Source organism: Nannizzia gypsea, genomic scaffold (assembly GCF_000150975.2).
Source record: "Nannizzia gypsea CBS 118893 supercont1.4 genomic scaffold, whole genome shotgun sequence".
In the NCBI taxonomy this organism is placed as follows: Eukaryota; Fungi; Ascomycota; class Eurotiomycetes; order Onygenales; family Arthrodermataceae; genus Nannizzia; species Nannizzia gypsea.
Genome location: NW_003345198.1, coordinates 2,167,435 through 2,190,077, shown reverse-complemented (window position 1 = coordinate 2,190,077; position 22,643 = coordinate 2,167,435). Strand labels below are relative to the sequence as shown.

The 22,643-nt window shown below is 46.4% G+C and overlaps 8 protein-coding genes across 8 annotated transcripts; 5 read left to right on the top strand and 3 right to left on the bottom strand.

Moving 5' to 3' along the window:
- Positions 1-93: 93 nt before the first annotated feature.
- On the top strand, positions 94-4,723 carry MGYG_05510 (RNA-dependent RNA polymerase 1; the record flags this gene model as incomplete). Its single annotated transcript, XM_003172878.1, has 5 exons — positions 94-119; positions 203-502; positions 556-712; positions 774-1,233; positions 1,299-4,723. 5 exons carry the CDS (start codon positions 94-96, stop codon positions 4,721-4,723), a joined length of 4,368 nt encoding a protein of 1,455 aa, XP_003172926.1.
- Positions 4,724-5,293: 570 nt separating this feature from the next.
- Positions 5,294-6,617, top strand: MGYG_05509 (hypothetical protein; the record flags this gene model as incomplete). Its single annotated transcript, XM_003172877.1, has 3 exons — positions 5,294-5,581; positions 5,651-6,229; positions 6,297-6,617. 3 exons carry the CDS (start codon positions 5,294-5,296, stop codon positions 6,615-6,617), a joined length of 1,188 nt encoding a protein of 395 aa, XP_003172925.1.
- Positions 6,618-7,093: 476 nt separating this feature from the next.
- Positions 7,094-7,964, bottom strand: MGYG_05508 (hypothetical protein; the record flags this gene model as incomplete). The annotated part of the gene is made up of 4 exons (XM_003172876.1): positions 7,094-7,233; positions 7,341-7,412; positions 7,545-7,719; positions 7,797-7,964. The coding sequence occupies 4 exons, from the start codon at positions 7,962-7,964 to the stop codon at positions 7,094-7,096; spliced, it is 555 nt and encodes a 184-aa protein (XP_003172924.1).
- Positions 7,965-8,115: 151 nt separating this feature from the next.
- Positions 8,116-9,543, bottom strand: MGYG_05507 (pre-mRNA-splicing factor slu7; the record flags this gene model as incomplete). Its single annotated transcript, XM_003172875.1, has 1 exon — positions 8,116-9,543. One exon carries the CDS (start codon positions 9,541-9,543, stop codon positions 8,116-8,118), a length of 1,428 nt encoding a protein of 475 aa, XP_003172923.1.
- Positions 9,544-9,905: 362 nt separating this feature from the next.
- MGYG_05506 (DNA polymerase zeta catalytic subunit) lies at positions 9,906-15,002 on the top strand (the record flags this gene model as incomplete). Its single annotated transcript, XM_003172874.1, has 2 exons — positions 9,906-10,143; positions 10,195-15,002. 2 exons carry the CDS (start codon positions 9,906-9,908, stop codon positions 15,000-15,002), a joined length of 5,046 nt encoding a protein of 1,681 aa, XP_003172922.1.
- A 354-nt stretch (positions 15,003-15,356) lies between these two features.
- MGYG_05505 (hypothetical protein) lies at positions 15,357-15,815 on the top strand (the record flags this gene model as incomplete). Its single annotated transcript, XM_003172873.1, has 4 exons — positions 15,357-15,390; positions 15,471-15,521; positions 15,617-15,648; positions 15,735-15,815. The coding sequence occupies 4 exons, from the start codon at positions 15,357-15,359 to the stop codon at positions 15,813-15,815; spliced, it is 198 nt and encodes a 65-aa protein (XP_003172921.1).
- Positions 15,816-19,941: 4,126 nt separating this feature from the next.
- On the top strand, positions 19,942-21,613 carry MGYG_05504 (hypothetical protein; the record flags this gene model as incomplete). The annotated part of the gene is made up of 3 exons (XM_003172872.1): positions 19,942-20,688; positions 20,751-21,239; positions 21,320-21,613. 3 exons carry the CDS (start codon positions 19,942-19,944, stop codon positions 21,611-21,613), a joined length of 1,530 nt encoding a protein of 509 aa, XP_003172920.1.
- A 275-nt stretch (positions 21,614-21,888) lies between these two features.
- MGYG_05503 (hypothetical protein) lies at positions 21,889-22,382 on the bottom strand (the record flags this gene model as incomplete). The annotated part of the gene is made up of 2 exons (XM_003172871.1): positions 21,889-22,139; positions 22,373-22,382. 2 exons carry the CDS (start codon positions 22,380-22,382, stop codon positions 21,889-21,891), a joined length of 261 nt encoding a protein of 86 aa, XP_003172919.1.
- Positions 22,383-22,643: the final 261 nt, after the last annotated feature.

The window sequence follows — 22,643 nt, the reverse complement described above, 5'->3', positions numbered from 1 at the left end:
TTCCAGAACAAAAACAAAAATACCTACCAATGTGAATATGGAGCTTTAGAGCTGTTAGATAAACAGGCTAAAGCAGTTCAAGCTCGTCTCAAGATGAGCTGTTACTCCAATCGCGCAAAGTAAGCTGACTCTTATGCTGCTTCTGCTGACCTCAAGTTTAATATTCCCTTACTTCACTCACTAACCGGCTTCTACCCAGTAGATATTCGCTAGCTGGTCGAGGAGGTCCTAATGGACGTGTCCATGGCGCGTTTCCTCCTGGAATTTACACCCAGAGCTCGCACAAGTCAAATCAGACCATGCTGGAACGCGTTAAACCCTCGCATCTAGCTCCTCGCTGGATTTCATGGGACTTTCTGGCGGTGACGGTGTCAAACCTTCCTCCCAATGTGAATACGTATACCCTCTGGAAGTCGTTTAGTGCTTGTGGGACAGTGGACTACATCGAATTATCTGAGGATGTTAGGGGCAAGAGTGAGGGAAGGGCACGGATTCGATTCAGGTTAGTATCAGAGGGTTGTGGCTATTCCATTGATCAAACTAACATTGTAAAAGACCGCCACCAAAAGAATCCTTCTGGTTAGACGGACAGCACCTGTTAGAGCTCGAAGATGGCCAGCGTATCGTCATCTCAGCCCGTGTGGATACGTTCAAACGCAGAAAGGAGATCCCTAGCCCGGTGGACCCAAAGATTATGTATCCTCTATCGCTTGTAAGTGGCCTGTTTATGTGGTTAGTTATGGAAAAGCATAAAACTGACCAACAATGATTAGGAGGCTGTGGGTAGATCACTGGATATCGGCTGTCTTTCCGGAGAGCAATCCATGATTATCATGAGAACTATTACCGCCAGCTTCCAAGACTATATTCGTTTTGTTGCTGACTTGCAGCGCCGGGAGATCAATATCTTCTTCCAAATGGTAAAGACAGAAGCACGCCCGCCTACTAGCTTACCGCATACAGTCCATAGCTACCGCATCCGTGTTCCCTTTGTTCACCTCTCGAGTATTAAACGTATATCTGAGGGTGAAGAACTGTCCTTTATCTTCTCATTGGACTCCCCGCCCTCATATCACCGGAAATTGCAAGACCTGTCAACTACTTTTTCAGACTCTGACAATACTTGGCGCTCAGATGACACATGGTACCGCCAAACTGATATCGTCCACAACCCCCTGGACCTGGTTCATTCCAAGACGAGCCTTAAAAAAGCCCATCCAGTGATCAACATAGGTTAGTATCTAATTGGCACCTAATGTAACCATACTTAATCGCCATGCTAATTCAAGTACTATTAGGACGTTGGACAACTTTTAGGATAACTTTCCATTTACCTGATGCAGACAATGTCCAAAACCTAGAAACGCTTAGCAAGATCTTGAAGGACTTCAATGTCGATATCCAGGATATTGATAGCTTCGAATTGAAGAAACAACCTCCCACAGCAGACCTTGCGTGGAGGTGGATTGACCCTCCTTCTACTCATGCCTCCAAACACACATCATCCCTCGAGGATCTTGCAGAGAATGAGTACACACATATTTCATACGTTGTACGATATCAACTTGAAGTCTGCATTTCTCATGGGCTGCTAAGCGAATACGCCATTGACAAGGAATTCGCCAAGAAACTTGAGTCCCTTGGAGAGCGTGATGCTAAGGATTTGCTAGAATACGTTGCCCATGAAAAGGTCGTATACCATGACCCCATGAAGATATTCGATATTCAATTCTTCTCTGGTGTGACCAATAGGAGAATTCCAAAGTATTGCTGCTACATGCGCTCGGCAACTGTTACACCCTCCACGATCTACTTCCATACCCCTACAGTTGATACCTCCAACCGAGTGATAAGACATTACATTGAATACGCAGACAGGTTCCTCCGTGTCCGATTCACTGATGAAAAGTATGAAGGGAGGATCAATTCAACCTACAACAACTGTATGGATGAGGTTTTTACTCGCGTGAAGCGGACTATGACCAATGGAGTTATTGTGGGGGATAGACACTATGAATTCCTCGCATTTGGCAACTCTCAATTCCGGGAACATGGCGCATATTTTTTCGCCTCTCTACCTAATCTTACTGCATCCAATATCCGTGCATGGATGGGACATTTCAGTGACATTAAAATTGTCGCAAAGCATGCCGCCCGATTAGGTCAATGTTTTTCAAGCACCAAAGCTGTTACTGGCTGTCCAGTAACCATCAGAGAAATTGATGAGATTGAGCGCAATGGATACACATTCTCTGATGGCGTTGGCCGCATCTCTAAGTTCCTCGCGCAAATGATTATGACCGAATTTAAACTAAAAACTCCTTCGGAGGAACCTCCGTCTGTCTTCCAGTTCCGACTTGGTGGCTGTAAAGGAATCCTGACTGTTTCACCTGAGGCACAGCGTCGAGAAGTGCACATTAAAAAGAGTCAATACAAATTTGCAGCAGTTCACAATGGCCTTGAGATCATCAGATGGTCTCAGTTCGCCGCGGCATATCTTAACCGCCAGCTCATCGTGGTTTTGTCAGCTTTAGGAGTGACTGATGAGATTTTTATCAAGAAGCTGCGCTTGATGCTCGAGGATATGGAACAAGCAATGACAAGTGAAACAAAGGCAATGTCTTTGCTTCAAAAACAGGTTGACCCTAACCAAATGACGCTCCTACTCGCGCAAATGGTTCACGATGGATTCCAAGGTACCTCCGATCCATTTGTTACATCGCTGCTAGAGTTATGGCGTGCATGGCAAATCAAGTATCTGAAGGAGAAGGCAAAGATTTGTATAGATGGAGGAGCATGCTTATTTGGCTGTCTGGACGAGACTGCGACACTGAAAGGCTACCATGAGAAGACACGGCCTTCCATCGATGCCACTTACGAGGAAAGACTTGGCTATCTTCCCGAGATTTTTGTTCAGGTGTTCGACGCTGAAGCGGAGAGAAATTATAAGATAATCGAAGGGCCATGTATTCTAGCGAGGAACCCCTCCTTGCATCCTGGAGACATTCGTGTGGTGAGAGCCGTTAATGTTCCGGCACTACATCACCTAAAGGACGTCATTGTTTTCTCCCAAACTGGGGATCGAGATGTTCCAAGTACATGCTCTGGAGGTGACCTAGACGGCGATGACTACATTGTCATCTGGGATCAAGATCTAGTCCCTCTTCCCAAGGATTGGTTCCGACAGCCAATGGATTATACCGCATCGAACGCTCAAAGCCTCACTCGTGATGTTACTGTAAATGACATCACGTCATTTTTTGTTACTTATATGAAAAATGATCGCCTTCCACAGATAGCGCATGCACACCTTGCCTTTGCGGATTTTCTAGAAGATGGAGTGAATGATAAGAGATGCGTTCAACTAGCCCAGTTACACTCCGCAGCCGTTGACTATAATAAAAGTGGCATCCCAGCTAACATGACAAGAGACTTGGTTCCAAGAAAATGGCCTCACTTTATGGAGAAAAAATACAAACCAAAAGAAGCGCAATATCATTCGAAGAAGATCCTCGGTCAGATTTATGATATTGTTGAGCGCGTTGAGTTTCGGCCAAAGCTTGAAGCCCCTTTCGATGAACGCATCCTTAACTGTGATATTTCTGTCAGCGAAGAAATGGTACTGGCCGCAAAGAAGCTGAAGGCTCTTTATGACGCTGACATGCGAAGAATCATGGCTCAGCATGAAATTAAAACTGAGTTTGAGGTCTGGTCAACCTTTGTCTTAGGTCACGCAAACATGAGCAAGGACTATAAATTCCACGAAGAACTTGGCCAGATATCATCTGCATTGCGTGAACGATTCTTGCTGATGTGCCACGACGAAGCTGGTGGGAAGGATTTCCAGCATCTTGCGCCCCTGGCTGTCGCAATGTATAGAGTGACAGCGCAGGAAGTCGCGGAGGCTTTAGGTAAAGAAGAATCCTCCCCTGGACATGATGTTGGCGATGCCATCAAGAAGGCATATAAACACCTCAGCAATGATCAATTACCTCTCATCAGTTTCCCCTGGGTCCTCCAACCGGTTCTGGGAAAAATTGCCAATCGGCACTTTGATGATGCTGGAATCGTGGAAGGCGGAGGGAAACTTATAACATGGTCTTCAGCTGCATACGAACAATCGAGAGTCCGACGAATTAATGGTATCAAAGGTGCTAACAATACCCCTCGTGACGTCGAGACAGCTGGAGGTATTCAACATGCAGGAGAAGTGCTTGAGCTCTTCCAGGAAGATTTGGGCTTTGATCCCTTCGATGGACTCGGGGATGCCTTTGACCAGATGGTTTCGGTTGACGGTGATACGCGCTCCAAGGCCAAGGGTGCTATTCCTTTATTGGACACAGAGCTGCAATCTGACAGCTTGATCGAGATTGACGATGAAATATTCACCCCTTTTACTCCATGCACCATCGACTCAAGCGGACATGGATCAGTTCCAATGGAAGAGCAATCGAGCCTTCTCGACATCAGCAACGAAAATATTCAAATCGGAACGCCCAAAACAGACAACCCACAGCCAAAGCTCTCCGCAGCGCATCCAAAGCTAGAGGAGGACCAAGAAAATCGACCTCCTCCACAGAAGGATGACCCGACACCCTCATTCCTCGATGGTTCACCAGTACCAGAGGAGATGATTGAAGACGAAGAAGTAGAGATGATGGAAGAGGATGGCGATGTGGATCCATCAGCCGTCAACCAGCTGGAGATGCTCCTTAATATCTAACCTAAACACTTCAACTTCTACTATGCACTTCGCAGCATTCAGAACTTGCGACGGCGTAACGTTCTTATGTTCTTATGTTCTTATGGGGTTGGGCAGAACATTTATTCATTTGTAGAACACGGCGGTGCATTAGTTATCTTGATACCCAGCGAGATCTCTTACCTAGCTATGGAGCACTTAGTTTAGTACAACAAGGCTTAATTCGAGGCTATTCTACATTCTAAAGAGGTCCCAGCCGCATTCGTCTCTCTACTCTGGAGCGTCTAGTTACTTAATATGATAATACTATGATAGTAAACACGTAATAGGCGTGGGGTGACAGGGATCTTATCTTATCTGATAACTCTGTTAGCGGGTGGAATGAAGAGGAGGCGACTTGGTTGATCTCCGAAAGTATAACAGCACCTACGTTATTAATTTCTTCGCCTACGCAATTAACGAACTAACTAACCACACAGGTGCAGCTTGTGATACTTCGCAACTCCCTCCTTTCTCGCCGTTCCACGGTTAAACGCAGCGAGCAACTCCTGTCTGTGGCTCAAGCAGCTCGTGGTGAACGAAAGGAAAAGCATGTCTTCCTCAACGGCACCCTTGCTGGCACCATACACAACCCCGCCACCATATCAGGCCCTACAGCTCATAACATCCGTACTTGGGTCTACGAGCAATTGGCTGGTTCTAAGGTGCCTCTGTGATGCACTACAGATACCATCCCTAAGAAGGGGCAATATCGACGGCCTAGAAGACACGGCTGACTTCGAAGGAGACGACTCCACGAAGAGATCTAAAAAGCTGAAAGTTGTGCTTGTCAGCTTTCTACGAGGGTGGGAATTCTGGAGGGCAGAGGCACGGAGAGCGGTAAGGCCCTAGGTATCCTGCTATTTACTACTTGATTCTACAGCATGTAATGCTAATTACGCTGCATAGGGTCTCGATTTGAACAAATTATCCAAGGAAGGAAAATTCTCGTTCGTCGATGGAGTAACCTACCTGTTCTCCCCCTCCCCTACTCAGATACCGCAGTCTGCGGTGCCAGGGGGAGCTCTGGCTTCCCCCACTCGTGCCCGAAAGAGCTCAATATCATCACCTTCTTTCCCATTGCCTGATAGAACTCCTCCAAGGGCACCACAGAATGCCCGTGGTCCCAAGCCTGGCCCTATATCGTTTTCAGGACGGGCGAACCCATTACTCGCCCGCCCAGCACCCCCAACACCACCTATTTCCGCTGCTCCTACGGCATTTGCTACACCGCCTACCTCTGCTATAAATGACAGTAACCATATCCAGAATATAAGGATGCTCCGCTGGGCGCCTTCGCCAGGAAATCCTGGTGGCTTGGACGGGGTGGAGAAGACTATTTCCTCTGCCATAGCAGACATCTGTAAAGGGCAGGAAAATGATGTGCTCCTCGTCCTTGACCAGCCAGATTTCCTTCTTGCCGCCACAGGTTCAAGCATGCAGGTTGCTTCCGCCGAGATGGGCGAATTGATTATGGGATTGAGACGTGTATGTTGGGTTATTACAAGTTGCTTGGGTCGTGGTCAATTAACTGTTACTGACTTGAGATATGCAGCTTGTTCATTCTACGATTATCACTGTGGCAGCTGATTCGCCGCTGATGCACAGTAGTCAACAACCCACACCACTAGAAATAGAGCATTCAGCATTAGTAGTGTCACTTGCTCATCAAGCACAAATGGTTATGCAGCTGAGAGGGCTTGACACTGGCGTGGCAAGAGACGTGAGTGGTGTGTTACGGGTGAGCAAGGGAGGAGCGTTAGCAGATACAGATACTCTTAAGAACGAGGAGAATGGCGATACTTGGGAGGAGAAGGAGGTCCTATACTTTGTCCAGAGTGACGGGTCTGTGAAAGTATTTGGGCGTGGTGAATAAAGCTTTTATCCGAAGATACCCCTAGCGGAAGTGATAACGTGCGCATTTCCTTTTTTTGGTCTCCATTTTTATTAACATCTACGACATAACGGTGCTTTCAATCTTTTAAGAGTCACGAAGACGATTGTAAAGCCATAGCTATGAACTCGTTAATCCACAATGATTCGATAAGGGTTTAAGATGGAAGAGAAATCTCATGCGAACATGCCATCTTGTTTTCCCGTAGTTTGCTCCAGTCCATGAAATCCGTTAATTTTTGTTATATTATGTTTGGGTATGACACAAAAGAAGTTAAATTTTTTCCTTCTAATCCCCATTCAACACACATAATAAATTGTTAAATGGTGTCATGGATCAAAACATGTCCCATTCCACTCGTAGGCTACCGTTTTGAAATAAAAGCGGGTTTCACCACATCTTCATCGAACTCCGGAAGGAAAGAGAGAGGGAGGCGTATGACGGAGGTATTGAATTTTCTATGCCTTCTCTGGGCCACGGGCTCCCTTGGGAGTGCCAGTCTGGAATCCGTTCTTGAACTTGCGGTCGACAGACTTGAGGTAACGCATGCGGCCGGTACCGGTGGTTCTTCGTCGGAGGGCCTTTTGACTCCAGTTATCTGCAGAGCATATAGTGTAAGTAATTACTCGTCCGTATTTGTGTATATCATCCGAGTTCAACGCAGTCGTCCTTCGAAGATATATTCTTCCAGTTGGGGATACGTACATTTGCGCATCTTGGCAGCTGGGTAACCGCACGAAGCGCATGTGTGCTTCTGGATGTGAAGGGATCGCAGGCCTATATGTTCCATCCACTGTCAGACTCTCTTGTTTTCTCATTGTCACCATCCCGACATCTGTCCAATTTCCCTGGCGGTGGCTTTGGGTTGCCTTAAATGTTCTTTTGGTATCGGGGTAGCACTAACCGCACCGTCTGCACAGAGTGTGCGACTTGTTGTGGCGCTTTCCGAAGCTGGAGGTTCCCTTAGCTGTTCGAAGACGTTAGCATCGCGTTCATCGTCATTCTGGTCATTTTTTATATTCATGTTTTCGAGATTTTGGTTTATGCTAGGATGGAGGAAGTCGTACTCATCTTGAATCAGGAACTGCAAAGCCGGTAGGCACGTTAGCAATCTTTCTTGTTATAGGATATACGGGTAACTGGCAGCAAGAATTCCCATACCTTCAATGGTGCGTCTGGAAGCTCTGATATGTCGTCGTCGCTGGTTTGAGATTGAAGTTCCGCTTTGCAGATTCGACTAAGCGAATTTGTTGTGTGAGGGTTAAAGCCCTGGCACGTGACTCTTAGTAATGAACTGCACCGGTTAGGGAAAATGATAACCCGATACATATTGGGAGATTTCGTAATCAGAAAAAAGTTAGAGGGTAGGCTTTTGAGAGGAATATTAAATGGTAGCTCGTGTATAAAGAGATGCATGAAAATGATATTCGCTGGAACGCTGGGAATATAAATACAAATTATAGAATTAATGTATCAAGGGCTATGAGACAAGTTCGTCTTTGCCAAGAAATGCAGCCATGGGATCCGCGGTAGCAGTTCGAGCCTTCTTGTATGCCTCCAGCTCCTCTTCCGTGACGCCCATTTCAACCTCATGTCGGCTCCGTTTCTTTTGTGCACTAGAAGCAGGTTTGCTGCGGCTCTCCTCTGCGCTCCTGTCCTCCTTTACCTCATCGGCAGGACCTTGTTCACGGCTATCGTCTCCTGATTCTATCTGAAGCATATTCTGGGCTTGCTCGAAGGCTTCTATTCCTTCTTTACCAGTGCAGTAGCTGTTCTTCACAGTTGAATGGCAGCAGGCATAGCCCCAGGTGAAATTAGACCACCAACTCCCCCAAACAGAAGTGTGGTTGTTGATAAGCACATTCTCAGCGTATTTCGATTTAGCAGCAGGTTTGGGTTCGCCTTTGATTGCTCCAGTTTCATCGTATTCGACAAATCTTTCATTTTCAATGACCGCCATGTCTCGTAGAGGACCTGCCTGCAGATGTTCTCCGCCACCATATTTCTCCAATAATGCCTTCTTGTCGGCTGCCTTCTTAGCGTCCAATTCGGCTTTCTGTTTCTTTCTATAGTATTCTCCGGATGTAGGATTGGCTTGCAAATGTTGCCTGTTGGCATCTCCTCGTTCTTGAGTTTCCCAGGCGTATCTCTGTGCCTTTTCAAATTCTTGGGCGTCACCTGAAGCTCGCATAAAGTTCTCCTCTGCGACTAGCGCGGCTGCTTGATCCGACTGTGCACCCATATCGACCATAGATCGAGTTTTTGGGTCGTACTTTGCAGAATCAAGGTCCAAATTAAGCAGATACTTCGCCGTATCTTCTCGTATTCGTAGATTTCGGGTTCCTTTGCCCTGCTGTCGACCCATTTCTGATTCTTCAGCATATTTCGCCTCTGATGTGCCGTCACCATCACCGTCATCATCGCCATCGCCGTCCTCATCCGCGGAATTTCGTGCTGCAGATGCGCCATCTTTTGCTTTCCTCTTTAAGGCTTCCAGCTCTTCATATTCTTCAACGACACTTTGGTACTCCTTTGCGTCGTAGCCATTCCATCGGTCTCGTTTGGCGTCCCATCCCAAGTCCACTTTCTGTATATGCTCATCTGCTTGTATATCTTTGCCGGTCCATCTCGCGCCATGCTTTCTCGGCCTGCTCAGACACTCCTTGGTCTTGTGTGTCATCGCTCCGCAGTTTTCGCAAGCACCCTTCCGGTATTTGGTGGCAGCTGGGCCCGCACGTTTCCCTCTATCATACCATTTTTGATCCTCTTTCTCCTTATGGAGACGCTGATGTTCGAGATAGTCGTTGGCAGAAGAGTCGTCGTCGACGTAGAAAGGCTTTTTAGATATGAATGATGGGATATATTCGTTGCGCTCCTTGTTCGCGACTTCGGTAGGGCGCCGCGACATTTTAACTGCAATATCGTAATTATATATCAGAGGTCAAGTATGTACTCCGATGAAAAGTGTTCTCACTGCTAAATCTGGTATCTTGTCTTCCCCAAGCTCACTCCATCGTTAAAGTTAGCTAAGATGGACGTTGGAAAAAGTTTAGTCACGTGGGTGGCGCTAGGCGCGATTTTCTCGCGTCTTCAATTAATTGAATATCAAACCTCTCAATTTGCGACTTTGAATTTCAGCACTTGGATAAACTGGCGGTTTTCTTGAGAAAAATCCCTTATCAAATGGTATAGTGTCTAATAACAATATCAGAGGCATTTATATATAACCATTTTGCTTATTTCCAATGCTATCACGTCAATACCTGGCTAATGCCGGCCTTTCGCGTCCTGCTCAACTGCGTGGACCACTACCAGGCCACCCCTACAGAACTTGATCCGCAGTTTATATCCAATGATAATGAATCCGAACTAAGGTCAAGATCCATAAAGGTTCCGGTGATCCGAGTTTTCGGGGCAACAGAGACCGGGCAGAAAGTATGTGCGCATATACACGGCGCATTACCTTACCTATACCTTGAGTATAAGGGGGACTTGAATCCTGCAGAAGGTTAGGGACACGCTCTTCCTTACAATTCACAGTCAGCTAAATATCGAATAGTTAATACTGCTATCCGAACGTTGCATGCGTCCATTGATCATGCGCTAGCTCTCAGCTACCGGCGGAATCCCCTTGACCATTCAACGGCATTCGTTGCCTATATATCGCTAGTGAAGGGCATTCCATTCTATGGCTACCATGTAGGCTATCGGTATTACTTCAAAGTTTATCTACTAAACCCGTTGCACATGACGCGGCTCTCAGACGTTCTCATGCAGGGTGCTGTGATGAAACGAGTCTTGCAACCATACGAAAGCCATCTGCAGTTCATCCCTCAATGGATGTGTGATTACAATTTACACGGATGCGCTTATATTAATTGTTCGAAAATTAAATTCCGCCCTCCAGTGCCTTCTTACATCAATCTGGAAAGCTCAGACCATCTTTGGCATGACGAATCAATTCCTCAACAGCATATATCCGACCCTGACAAATTCCCGAGGCAAAGCCACTGTGCGATAGAAGTGGACATCCATGTCCAAGATATATTGAATCGCCATGAAGTTAAGCAACGAGAAATACACCATGACTTTGTGGTAGAAGCCGACCAAGGCTTGCTCACTGAGAAGCTAGTGCCAAGCTTAAGGGTCCTCTGGAAAGATGAGGAAAGAAGAAGGAAATCTAAGCTGGGCTTAAATGGATCTGAGGGTACTCCATTTTCACAGAAGGATCTAGCTTCAATGTCATCTAACCCTCGGCAATCATATTCAGAGGGTTGGATACATGAACGGGAGTTCCGTGAACAAATAGATGCCATTGTGACAGAAGAACGAAGGAAAAGAGACAGTTCACCCTTAAGCAGCGATTTTGTTCACCATCCAGAGTTCCATGAACTAGTTAAGACCGCCCTAGAAAGTGTCCAGGAGTTATATCCAGAGAACGTCTCGGGTTCACATGCAGATGCTATCCAATCTCAGATCAGTATGGATGCCCACATTGGCAATGTTGAAGTTGATGAAACCCGCATTGACTCTTTTGGATTGGATACAATTTTTGATAACGGTGATATGGATGACCCTATTTCCCAGGACTATCAAGAGTCTGAAACCATGGTAGGCAGAGAATTAGCACCTGATACAAGGCAAGTGGGCCGTGGAGAAACCTTGAACTCCGAGATCTTTTTGCAGCCTTCCCAGCTTGAAGAATTTGGCATTCGAAGAGTATCAGATTCAATAAACAGCGACTGCGATATGTTCGACATTGATTCCGAGTTCTTAAGCCTGATGAACTCCAAGCTTAGGAAACGAGACCGTAACGAGGAGAGCTCCCCCGAAGAGTACAGGGAAAAGAAAATCAAAGTAACCGCAAAACCTCACACTGGGTCCTCCCCGAAAAGGGTCCAGCCCCAAACACTCATGTCTAGATCAAGGGCGCAAGGAACTATGGAAGAAATAACCGACATTTCCACAAGCGATCCCCCTATTTCCTCACAGAAGTCAAGAGTCTCTGGCGGAGATAATCAGCGTCTCCCTTTTCTAGTCGTTAAAGATCCCACCAACCCAGCTACTGTGCTGAGGCTGAGCCAACAGAACCAACAGTCAAGAAAAGCGCAGCGAACCCTGGAAAAAGAATGTTTTCTTCCCGGGGGAAGTACCTCCCAAACGAATAAGATCATTTCTTCAAACGAAGGGGAGGTTGAGCCTAGTACTATACAATCACAAGACAACTTACAAAACATCACGTCATATCAACTGCCCAAAGGTTGCAAGGTGTATTGTTTTCTTCCGCAGTGTCCATTGCCTTCATTTATCCGTAATACTATATCGGAAGAATGCAGACCAAGCGTTATCTACCAAGAAGCTTATTATAGCAATGATACCGATGTCCCTGAGCGTGCACGCGAATATGCTGGCAAGGAATTCAAGCTCGAAAGCAATACCCTTCCCTTTCTCCCAACATATGACCCTACAGGAATTTCTCCTGCAATGCTTGGGGAGAAACCGCCTCTTCTGTTGGATCGAACAACTTTTGAGGAAGAGAATAAAAAGCTGCGCAGAACGTGCAGTTTACGGACCTGGGAATTCGCTGCGAAGCCGCCCATTCCGGCCGATGTCATTGACTGGTTTAAACATGACAAGATTCAGAAGAACTGTCTGAAAAACTCTTCCGCGGATACAACCGCTCGGGGCCTCCCTATTTCCCAAATTGATGCGCCCACTCAACATAATAAGCATGGCTTCAAATATTCCCAGAGGGACAAATCTTCTACTATACAACACGAAGCTAATTATATGAGTGTGATGAGTTTGGAGGTCCATGTCAATACTCGTGGTACATTAGCCCCAAATCCCGAAGAGGATGAGGTGGCCTGTATCTTTTGGTCAATTGCGTCTGAGGAAGAAGGCCGTCACCGTGGCATTGTAGCCCTCTCTGAAACCAGTAACCTATCGTCAAAGTTTAAATGTGAACTTGGAGTTGAATTTCAAGAGGAAACGTCTGAACTTGAAGTTATAAACCGAATTATTGGGATTGTCAGGTATTATGATCCTGATATACTGACAGGATATGAGGTTCACAACGGTTCCTGGGGTTACCTGATCGAACGGGCGCGGCGAGGCTATGATTATGATCTCTGTGACGAGTTCTCGAGAGTAAAGTCACAATCCCATGGACGCATCGGCAGAGAGACAGACAGATGGGGGTTCAACCATACCTCCACTATTCGTGTCACCGGAAGGCACATGATTAATATATGGAGAGCTATGAGGGGAGAGCTTAACCTTCTTCAGTACACCATGGAAAATGTGGTTTTCCATTTGCTTCACAAGAGGATTCCTCATTATCCCTTTGAAGATCTTACGCGGTGGTTCAAGAGTGACAGACCTCGAGATGTTGCTAAAACGATACGGTACTTCTCTTTAAGGGTTGACCTTAACCTTGAGATTCTGGACGCGAATGAATTGATTCCAAGGACAAGCGAGCAAGCCAGAATTCTCGGTATTGACTTTTACTCTGTCTTTTCTAGGGGATCACAGTTCAAAGTGGAGTCTCTAATGTTCCGCATTGCTAAGCCGGAAAATTTTGTCCTGATATCCCCTAGAAGGAAGCAAGTTGGTCAACAAAATGCGTTAGAGTGTCTTCCACTAGTGATGGAACCTCAAAGTGATTTTTATACCAGTCCTTTACTTGTCTTGGATTTTCAATCTCTCTATCCAAGCATCATGATCGCCTATAATTACTGCTATTCAACAAACCTGGGCAGGATCGTTAACTGGCGAGGTCGAAATAAAATGGGTATTACGGACTATGAAAGAGAGCCTGGCCTACTGGGGTTGTTGAAAGATAAGGTCAACATTGCGCCGAATGGAATCATATACGCAAAACAAGAGGTTCGGAAGTCACTACTTGCAAAAATGCTCACCGAAATCCTTGAAACCCGCGTCATGGTGAAAAATGGCATGAAAGAGGATAAGGATGACAGGCCTCTACAGCGCCTGTTAAATAATCGACAACTTGCCCTCAAGCTGATTGCCAATGTTACATATGGCTACACATCTGCATCCTTTTCGGGGAGGATGCCATGCTCGGAGATTGCGGACAGTATCGTCCAAACAGCTAGAGAGACCCTAGAAAAGGCAATTGCACTCATCCACTCCGTAAAAAGATGGGGTGCTGAGGTCGTCTACGGAGATACTGACAGCTTGTTTATCTATCTAAAGGGCCGGACACGGGAAGAAGCCTTTGATCTTGGGGAAGAGATAGCGAAAACCATAACTGATTCAAATCCACGACCAGTCAAGCTAAAGTTCGAAAAAGTATATCATCCATGCATACTTCTCGCCAAAAAACGGTATGTTGGCTATAAGTATGAATCCAGAAATCAGCAAAAGCCTGAATTTGATGCCAAGGGCATCGAAACTGTTAGAAGAGACGGAACGCCTGCGGAGCAAAAGATCGAAGAGAAGGCGTTACGGCTTTTATTCGAAACATCAGATTTAAGTCGTGTCAAGGAATATTTCCAAAAGCAATGCTCCAAAATTATGCGAGGAAAGGTCTCAATACAGGATTTCTGCTTTGCAAAGGAGGTCAGATTAGGGACTTACAGTGACAAGGGTGCTCCTCCCCCTGGTGCTCTCATCAGTGCGAAACGAATGCTTGAAGATCCCAGGCTGGAACCCCAGTATGGGGAGCGAGTACCGTATGTGGTCGTTTCGGGGGCCCCAGGCGCGCGACTTATTGATCGCTGTTTTCCGCCTGATGTATTACTCCAGGACTCTCAGCTGGAACTTGATGCGGAATATTATATATCCAAAAATCTGATTCCTCCCTTGGAGAGAATCTTTAACCTAGTTGGTGCCAACGTTCGGCAATGGTATGATGAGATGCCAAAGTACCAACGCATGCGTCGCACAGAGGGAGCTATGAACGCCCCAGCCGGGCGGCCTGGCCAAGATGGTAATGCTACTATGTTTAAGAAAACGCTGGAGTGTTACATGAAATCATCGTCCTGTGCGATCTGTCGAAGCAAGTTGAACACCGAAGAACAGCGACAACAAAACCAACAACCAATATGCAATGTATGCCTCCGCCAACAACCTCATCTATCACTTCTTAAGCTTGAATACCGGATGCATGAATCTGAAAGAAGGGTAGCCAACCTACAAGATGTATGTCGTTCTTGTATGGGCGTCGGATGGGGCGAGGAAATTAAGTGCGATAGTAAGGACTGCCCCGTTTTCTACGCTCGGACGAGGCAGACTTCAGATCTAAGACATACCAGAGCGCTTCTACAACCTATAATCAATGCACTTAATGAAGCGACTAACGATGACGATGAACCTGACGAACATGAACCCCTGAATTGGTGATCGGGAGCCCGCAAAACATGCATAGTCTAGCATAAGCCTGCCCCTGCTACTGACGGGGCCAGACGGTAGAAACTAGCATAAGCTGGATATCCGTGTCTTATTATTATTGTATATAGACGTAAATGATTCTGTAGTTTAGTACGTATGTAGCCTTCAATATAGGTATTAATGTTAATAATTGATTGATGTTTGCTAGATCCCTAAGTAAATACGCCCAAAGAGGCATAGCCCCTAAACGCCAAGCCAAGCCCTTCTGAAGGCTGCTTTTTTGCCTTCAGCCAAACTTCATCTCAAAGACAACAACGACAACAACAACATTCTTCTAACGAGCTGGGAGTCATATAAATATACACTATGGCTCAGAAGGATATGCGGAGAGCAGATTTGGGTATGTCATCAGTTCGTTCCTAACAGCTTGTTTGGTTGACGGGCTGCCATTCAATGATTAACACGTCCTTTTGCCCCAAGTGGTACCCTATGAGGCTCCGCCAGTCAAGAAGACTGACGGTGATATGTCCGGTAAGTTTTCTTGAACATTCTAGTTTCTGATACCTTGTATTCCATGCTTTCAGAACACTTAACGCGTTTCATCTTTGGTTAATTCTCTATTGCAGGTACCATCGCAAGCACCATGCCAATGGCCGCCGTAAGTTCCATCACAGCCGTACCCAGGCAATTCGGGCGATGCAGCCATGCTAACCATTGAGATAACTAGATGTTTACTCGGAACAGGCATGTTTAACCCAGTCTGCCATTTTCTGCACGAAACATTGTGTGAATGGGGAGTCCACCCTTATTGAAGCAACAAACTGACTTGGATGCTCTCGTTTCCGTGCTTGTAGGATGATCGGATGGTACGTTGAATAGGTCCTTGCATATACACATATCAAATCATTTGCCTACCCCTTACTTTCACAGTCATGAGATAATGCTGCAGTCACCCAATACTTCGGAATGTTGGCTAACATCGCTTAGGTCCTCCCTTGTCTTTACTCTCCAGACGTGGCTAGCGGAGAGTGAAGATCAGAGAAAGGCATCTACCACTCCAGCATATATGTCGGTTTTCATGTCAGGTACATCACCCCCCCCCCCCCCCCCCCTAAAAACGTTTTGTTGGCCATACTAACCCCCTATTTAGCAATGGCTGTTATTGTGGTATGTTACCCACCCACCACACCCAACTTATAATTAGTGATATCAGTCGAGATATGTGCTGACTGGTTGCTCCCACAAGACATATATGCCGCTCTTCTTGCCACCTCCCCAGACTGGTAACAAAGCTGCTGCCCCTGCTTCTTAGGGGCAGGCATTGTTTCTACCGTTCTTCGAAACTTAATGTACCATTCTTGATCTCGTAGAAATGCCACATGTGTTTATTACGTCATTATTAAACTGCAGAAGCAGCTATTGAGCTATCTCTGCTCTAACAGGCCTCAAGTATGCGTGCATACTCCGTACCACGAGTAATACTCATAGTAACGCTGGCGACATCTCCGTCTTGACTCGGCTCTTGATCACAAACACTAGAAAGAAAAAAAGAAAAGAAAGAGAAAAAAATATATGTAACTGATCACTCGATTGTTTGGTACTTCGTAAAGGGACGTGGCCCCTTTAGAAGAAATAAGTCATGGGCGGCGCTTCGACTTGCCTTAGCTCCCTCCGGTGGGCCTCGGCTCAGCTCAGCCCGCTTCCGCTTCCTTCCAATTACGGCTGGGACCTGGGGCGGATCGGGGAAACCTTCATCCGTTTCACTCTGTTTCGACGTCGCGAACTTGGAGCAAACATCATGGAACAAAAAACAATTCGTAATCGGCGCTCTGGGATCAAAGAATACATACATGAAGACTGAGGAGCGGGAGTGTCCTTGCGATTTAGATACCATGACACTGTGAGAAGTCCTAACCCCCTTCGACTCAAACAAGGCGGATCGTGTCTCGCGATACATCGGTTACAAATGAACCTATGAGAGCAGAGAACTAGGATACAGCTGCCACCCGAGAACTAGGGTCTCCGTTACGGCTATGTGGGGGTTCAGGTCTTTGCCCTGCTGGATGCCAATCAGCTGTGTCTTCGCCAGCCCTCGAGTACTCACCAACAAACCGGTTTGACGGGTCATAACGGCATACAGTTGAAATCACGCCCTCTGCCACCATTTCAATGGCCCATATCAACCCATTAACGCCCTAGCAGCTATGGACAATAACAGGGACCGAGTTTATGATAATGTCATCTTTTGATGGTTTAAACGCTTGAGTCCCGGGTTTGTCAAACCAAAGAGTACTCATGTCTTATTGACATAATAGTATTCTCGAACGGCATTCTAGGCAGGGGTTTATCTACTATGATCTGGTTTTCAGAGCGCGATTTCGAGAAAAGGGATGCCGTTACGGCTAAGAAGGTGCCATTTTTCTCCAATGGTCGCTCTGAACTTCACAAGCATACTCCGTATTGGGGGAGTTCTAAAAGCCCCATACCTCCAAAGCAACAGAAGATGATATGCGATGTTGCTTTTTGAAGTATTATGCATATGGGAATCATAAAAAGACAGGTTCTGGTGAAATGTTCATATAATCGACATATGTGATATTTACATGCATCATTTGCATCCACTTTTGCCACATGGGGTTTGTTCTCCTATGCCGAGCCCATCTAGGCATAGTACTCGTCCGCTTGAATGCCAACTCATATACTTCATTCGTCCCCGCAACCTTAAAACATCCCGCTTGATCGGAAAAATTAGTCTGCAGTCAAAAATCAGGCTTACATCAGTAGGGAATAAAGGTCCCTGCTGGCAGGGTTCCTCTACTAAGGGATACGGAGCGCCAGCTCAATTACCAACTCCGAGACGGGCATCTGACGGTCTCTTCGCCCGCAGTATTTTGTGTCCTGAATGCCAGGCTATATACTGCCGTAACACTTTCCACTGTGCAGTTCACCCGTAGCACACACTGCTTCCCCTTAAAAGACATGGGATTATGTGATTACCTCAAATCCATTGGGGTTTTATCGATAAGAAAAAAGAAAGAAGAGACGAAAGAAGAAACTGTCACCAACGCAGGGGAGTATCAAAGCTGGGGAGCAATCTTCAGCCACCGAAACAGTTGAGTCGTTCCTCCTCCTTTGCATGCCTAGTTTGAGGATGCACTGATAGCCAAGGCGCACATGAGATGGTGGAGCTAGACCCCAGAAGGAAGCCAAATCCAAAATCTTTCTCATCAGCGACAAACAGTGGGGACAGGCCTCGCTCCTGATCGAATGATACGAAGAACTTCCCACGCGGACTCTCTTTTCCTCGTTCTCGCCTTCGGCGTGGCTTTGGCCATGTACTTTTCTTTCCGTGTTCTGGGTCTGTAGGAGATTCTCTGTTGGCATATCTAGGATCGAAGTACGCAATGTACCTCATACTGGCGATAAATTGCCATTATCCAACCGCTCCTTGCGAGGGAAAACTTCATATTGGGGATTAATATTTATGGAGTATATGGTATGCAAAGCGCGTTTCCCTCACTATCCTCCCCAGCCTACGACAACTTCTGGGAGTACTCCGTACTCCGTAGGCGAACCCCTTTGCGAACCCCAGATACTGTGTCTCCATAGTGTGAGATCCTGGGCCGCTAATTACGACACAAGTAACTATCGAGCCCACCTCGAAAATGAAGCGGAGTTTTTTTTGGCAGTGGCGGCTAAAGGTGAAGCGACTACTCCGTACTTATCGACCCATTTACATGCATCTTCCCAGTCAACTGAGGTACCCCTTTGACCCTGAAAGTTCGATAACGGCCAATAGAGCACACGGCTCTCTGAAATACTGGATGCATGCTTACTAAACAGCCGTTCTGCCACACCAACACCAATGAGGAGACAGTTGACAACACGATATACCGAGTATCTAACAAAGCCTTGGGGGCGTGAAAGCTCCTAAGAACTATGACACCGGCTCCTTTCGAGATCTTCTTTGGACGACGCATCATGCGTTCAATAGGATAGGATAACCCGACTGTTCGCAACCAATCAACTCCCTATCAACTCAGCAGGAAGGATATTCCCCCCCTCGGCTTTATTCACTAGTTAAGTTTACAAAATTCCACCTGTTACTGTGTCTTCATTAGTCGAATACATAAGATCACGAGGGCCCTGATATTAGTTACTGGTGATAATGTCTGGTTAACCGTCCCCATTCGAATGAAGAATCCATCGTTGCTGGTTCAGACGTTTCGCTCCGCCACATTTTGCTGCCTTCTTGGAAATACAGCAAAGGCCTTTCTAGCCGATCTTCTCGGCTGTGTCCGGACGGTACGGAGTATTGATCCACCTTTGCGACCTGAGCTTCTGGAGCTTAACCATACGTTTTCACTGAACGCTTAGTCCGCTGCTCTTGTGCGGATGTTCTGGGGCGGAATCCAAGACACTGGATCGTCGTCCGCAACGCACGATGTTACTTATCCACTAGAGCGCCGCCAAGAGGCGCCACCTTTGCAGCTCAGTAACTTGGTGCCCACTATTTCAAGCATCGGGGTCTAGATGGATTACCTCGAGCCATCATCCAGTACACGCCTGGTGTGGTTGGTCTATTGGGTTATCCAACCTTAAACCCCGTGGCCAATGCACCGTTCCGGGACTCCTTTAAAGCAATGACAAACCTCTTTCTGACAGCGATTAAGCTTCTCCAATTAGCTACCCTCAGTCTCCGTTAGACGTTTCTCCCCGTTAAACTATTCTCATTTTTGCGTTGATTTTTCCTGCTCGCTTCCACAATTTTCTTACAAGACAAAAATACCCCTTCATCCCCTATTTTGACATCTCTACTCCGTAGAGTGTCTTTACATACCTTCGTCTTGATCCAGCATAGTATTTCTCTGTTGAATGGAATTTACCCTAGTCTACCTGATGCTGTTGACCGATTTTATTTATGTACTGCCGTATACACTCGTTATATGATATGGCGTACCCCAGGCACATGGACAGCTCACTTTTTATCAGGCAAGGCTCACCACTGCGTCATGGGAATCAGCCCCATTCCTGGCACGGAAGAGCTATAGGATCGCAACGGGCGTTGTCTCATCCGGCCATACGTCTTCATCAAGGACGTACAGACCGGTCTTCCTCAGAGCCACTGCCGTCAACGAGACCGGAGCCGACCTTCAGCTTTCAATTAGCCCTACCTCAGTTTTACGTACCTTACAGATGGTGGGAGGATGGCGCTTCCATGATACTTTGGGCATTTGACCACCAGGATATAAAAAGACTCCTCCGATTTCGTCTGTATGAAAATGACGAGCTTCCTCGCCACGTACTACAGAACCGCAATGCAGATGTTGTCTCAGGCTTCCTTGCGTCCTTACTTCTAACCGAACAAGGGCTATTTTCTTTGGAGCTATCTCACCACGACAAGGTGGAAGAAATTCTGGGACTTTGTCAGCTCAGGAGCGTTCCTGTGGAACCTTGGAGATGGCATCCAAACTATTCATATAACGCAGAACCACAGACTATTGCATCTTATATTGATGTTGAAAGTTCACGGCAATTCCAAGCAGTGCCTTTCGAGGACTGGATCCGGTATGCCCTAGGATATCCTACCGAGTCGATTCAATGGTTCTTTTCCCAACACAAACAACTGCATGACATAGTCTCTGCTCATTTGGACCTATTCCCTGGAGAGTTTGATACCTATGTTGAAGTTGAAAGGGTGAGTTCTGTCCAATATAACGCCTTGCCACGTACGGAGTAATTTTAACTCAACCACAATAGCACCTCCGAGGCGGTTCCCCCTTTGCACAATATGTCCTGTTACAATGCCTCAGTGTTAGAGGTCTATTGGATAGCGAAGTACCCGATCAATCAAACCAATGGGTTGTGGGCTTTATCATCCGCCCTATCCAGGAACTGTTCAAAGCTCATCTGACCGGTTTGCCCTCGATGCTAAAAAAACTTTCTGTTCTCGCTCTTAGCTTTGAACGCAAATACCGTACTTCGGTGGAAATAGATTGGAGTGCCCCGTTTGAAGCAAATCCAGCATACTTGAATGATTTTTTTGCCTTTCGCGAGGTTGAACCTCTAGCGAGAAAGCTTACGCATATCGATACGAGAGAATTTTCCTCGCTCTCAGTGCAAAGCTTTGTGGAAGACACTGCTACACTACGGTTACTATCTGGTAGATGGCACTTGCTCTGTTCATCTACTGAAGAATGCTGCCTGGCACTTCCTGAAATGGCAACATTCTTTAAAAGTTGCATCTGCGTATGTATTCTTTCTTTGTATCATTAAGTTTCTTTCTGAGTTCTTCACTTGCATTGACTCTAACATAATATACAATACAGGTCCTTCATCGGTTAAGGAATTATTACTCGGCTACAGCTATACTATACGGCCTTCAGAAAGCCAATATAAACGACTTTGACCTATTTCTGGAACAGGACGATAGCCCTCAACAATATGCCATTAACATCTCCAGCCATTGCTTTAAGCTAATGGACTCAGCTAGCAACTACGCTTTTTACAGGGAAACTATGAAAGTACGGCCTGGAATCCCATTCTTGCTCCCGCATATTGTGGAATACCAATCACATGGGGAGAATGCCATTGTTGCGATGTTCCCTCTTTGCATTCATTGAAAATCAGGGCCGATCGTCCGCCAGTTTTAGGAAACCTTTAATCTCTTGTTATTGCATTTCCAACCAAGACGTTTCCTTTTACATGTGGCTGTTTCAATTGTACTTACAAGCCTCCAAACCCAGTATGACTATACCCTTGCAGGCTCAGGGGGTGCCTGGACCCGATACTCCAAGTGATCAACTCCACATTCATTTTGATAAGCGAAAGTGAGCCGGTCCTAAAGTCGGCTATGTCTGTCGTTCACCTGTATGGAGGAAGGAGGTAAGGGACCGTGTTACATCTGTTTATGCCAGGATGCAGCGCCAATTGAATGAATCTTGGCTACCTCCCTCATGCGGACCATGGTAATTTGGCCCACGCTATGGAATGATATAAAAGCTGGAACGCTTTGTTCTCTCTTATTGAACGAATGAGATCCTGCAGATAAGGTCTCATTCTCGAGGTCGAAGATTGCGCACTTGCCAGCCACAGCTGGAGAAGCTTCCAGCCCGTTCTCCAGTGGATCGGAAGGGCCGCTTTCACAGGCTAGTGAACTGGATTGCATTAATATACACCCTCCTTTTCGATTTCGAGCCTACACCCCAGCTCCACACAGACTGATTTGGAACTTTAACCTGGATATCAACCAATCTCTACTTATAAATCGGGACCAAGAAAATATAATGGAGTAAGCTCGATCGGCAATGCCCATGTCGTGAGTAGGAGACAGCTGAAGTGCGGAGCCCAGGAACCATAAACGAGTAAATGTTATCCGTTACCCAACACCATGCTTTGTTTTCAGCTTCATACAGGCCGGTCAGTAACCTATCCAACGTCAGTGTTACTGCACCCGGTAGAATGAATTTAAATCAGGAGGAACATTTTCGCCACATTTGGGATCCAGCCTTTACCTTTTGGAGTTTAACTTCCAACTCAGCCGCGTGCTATGAATGCCTTAAATCGTGAAGGTATTCAAGAGGCAAAATATGCACAGTTCCTGCCGCGGAGTCATAGCGGTGTGGAGACGACATGTGTACCTGGATGCCTATA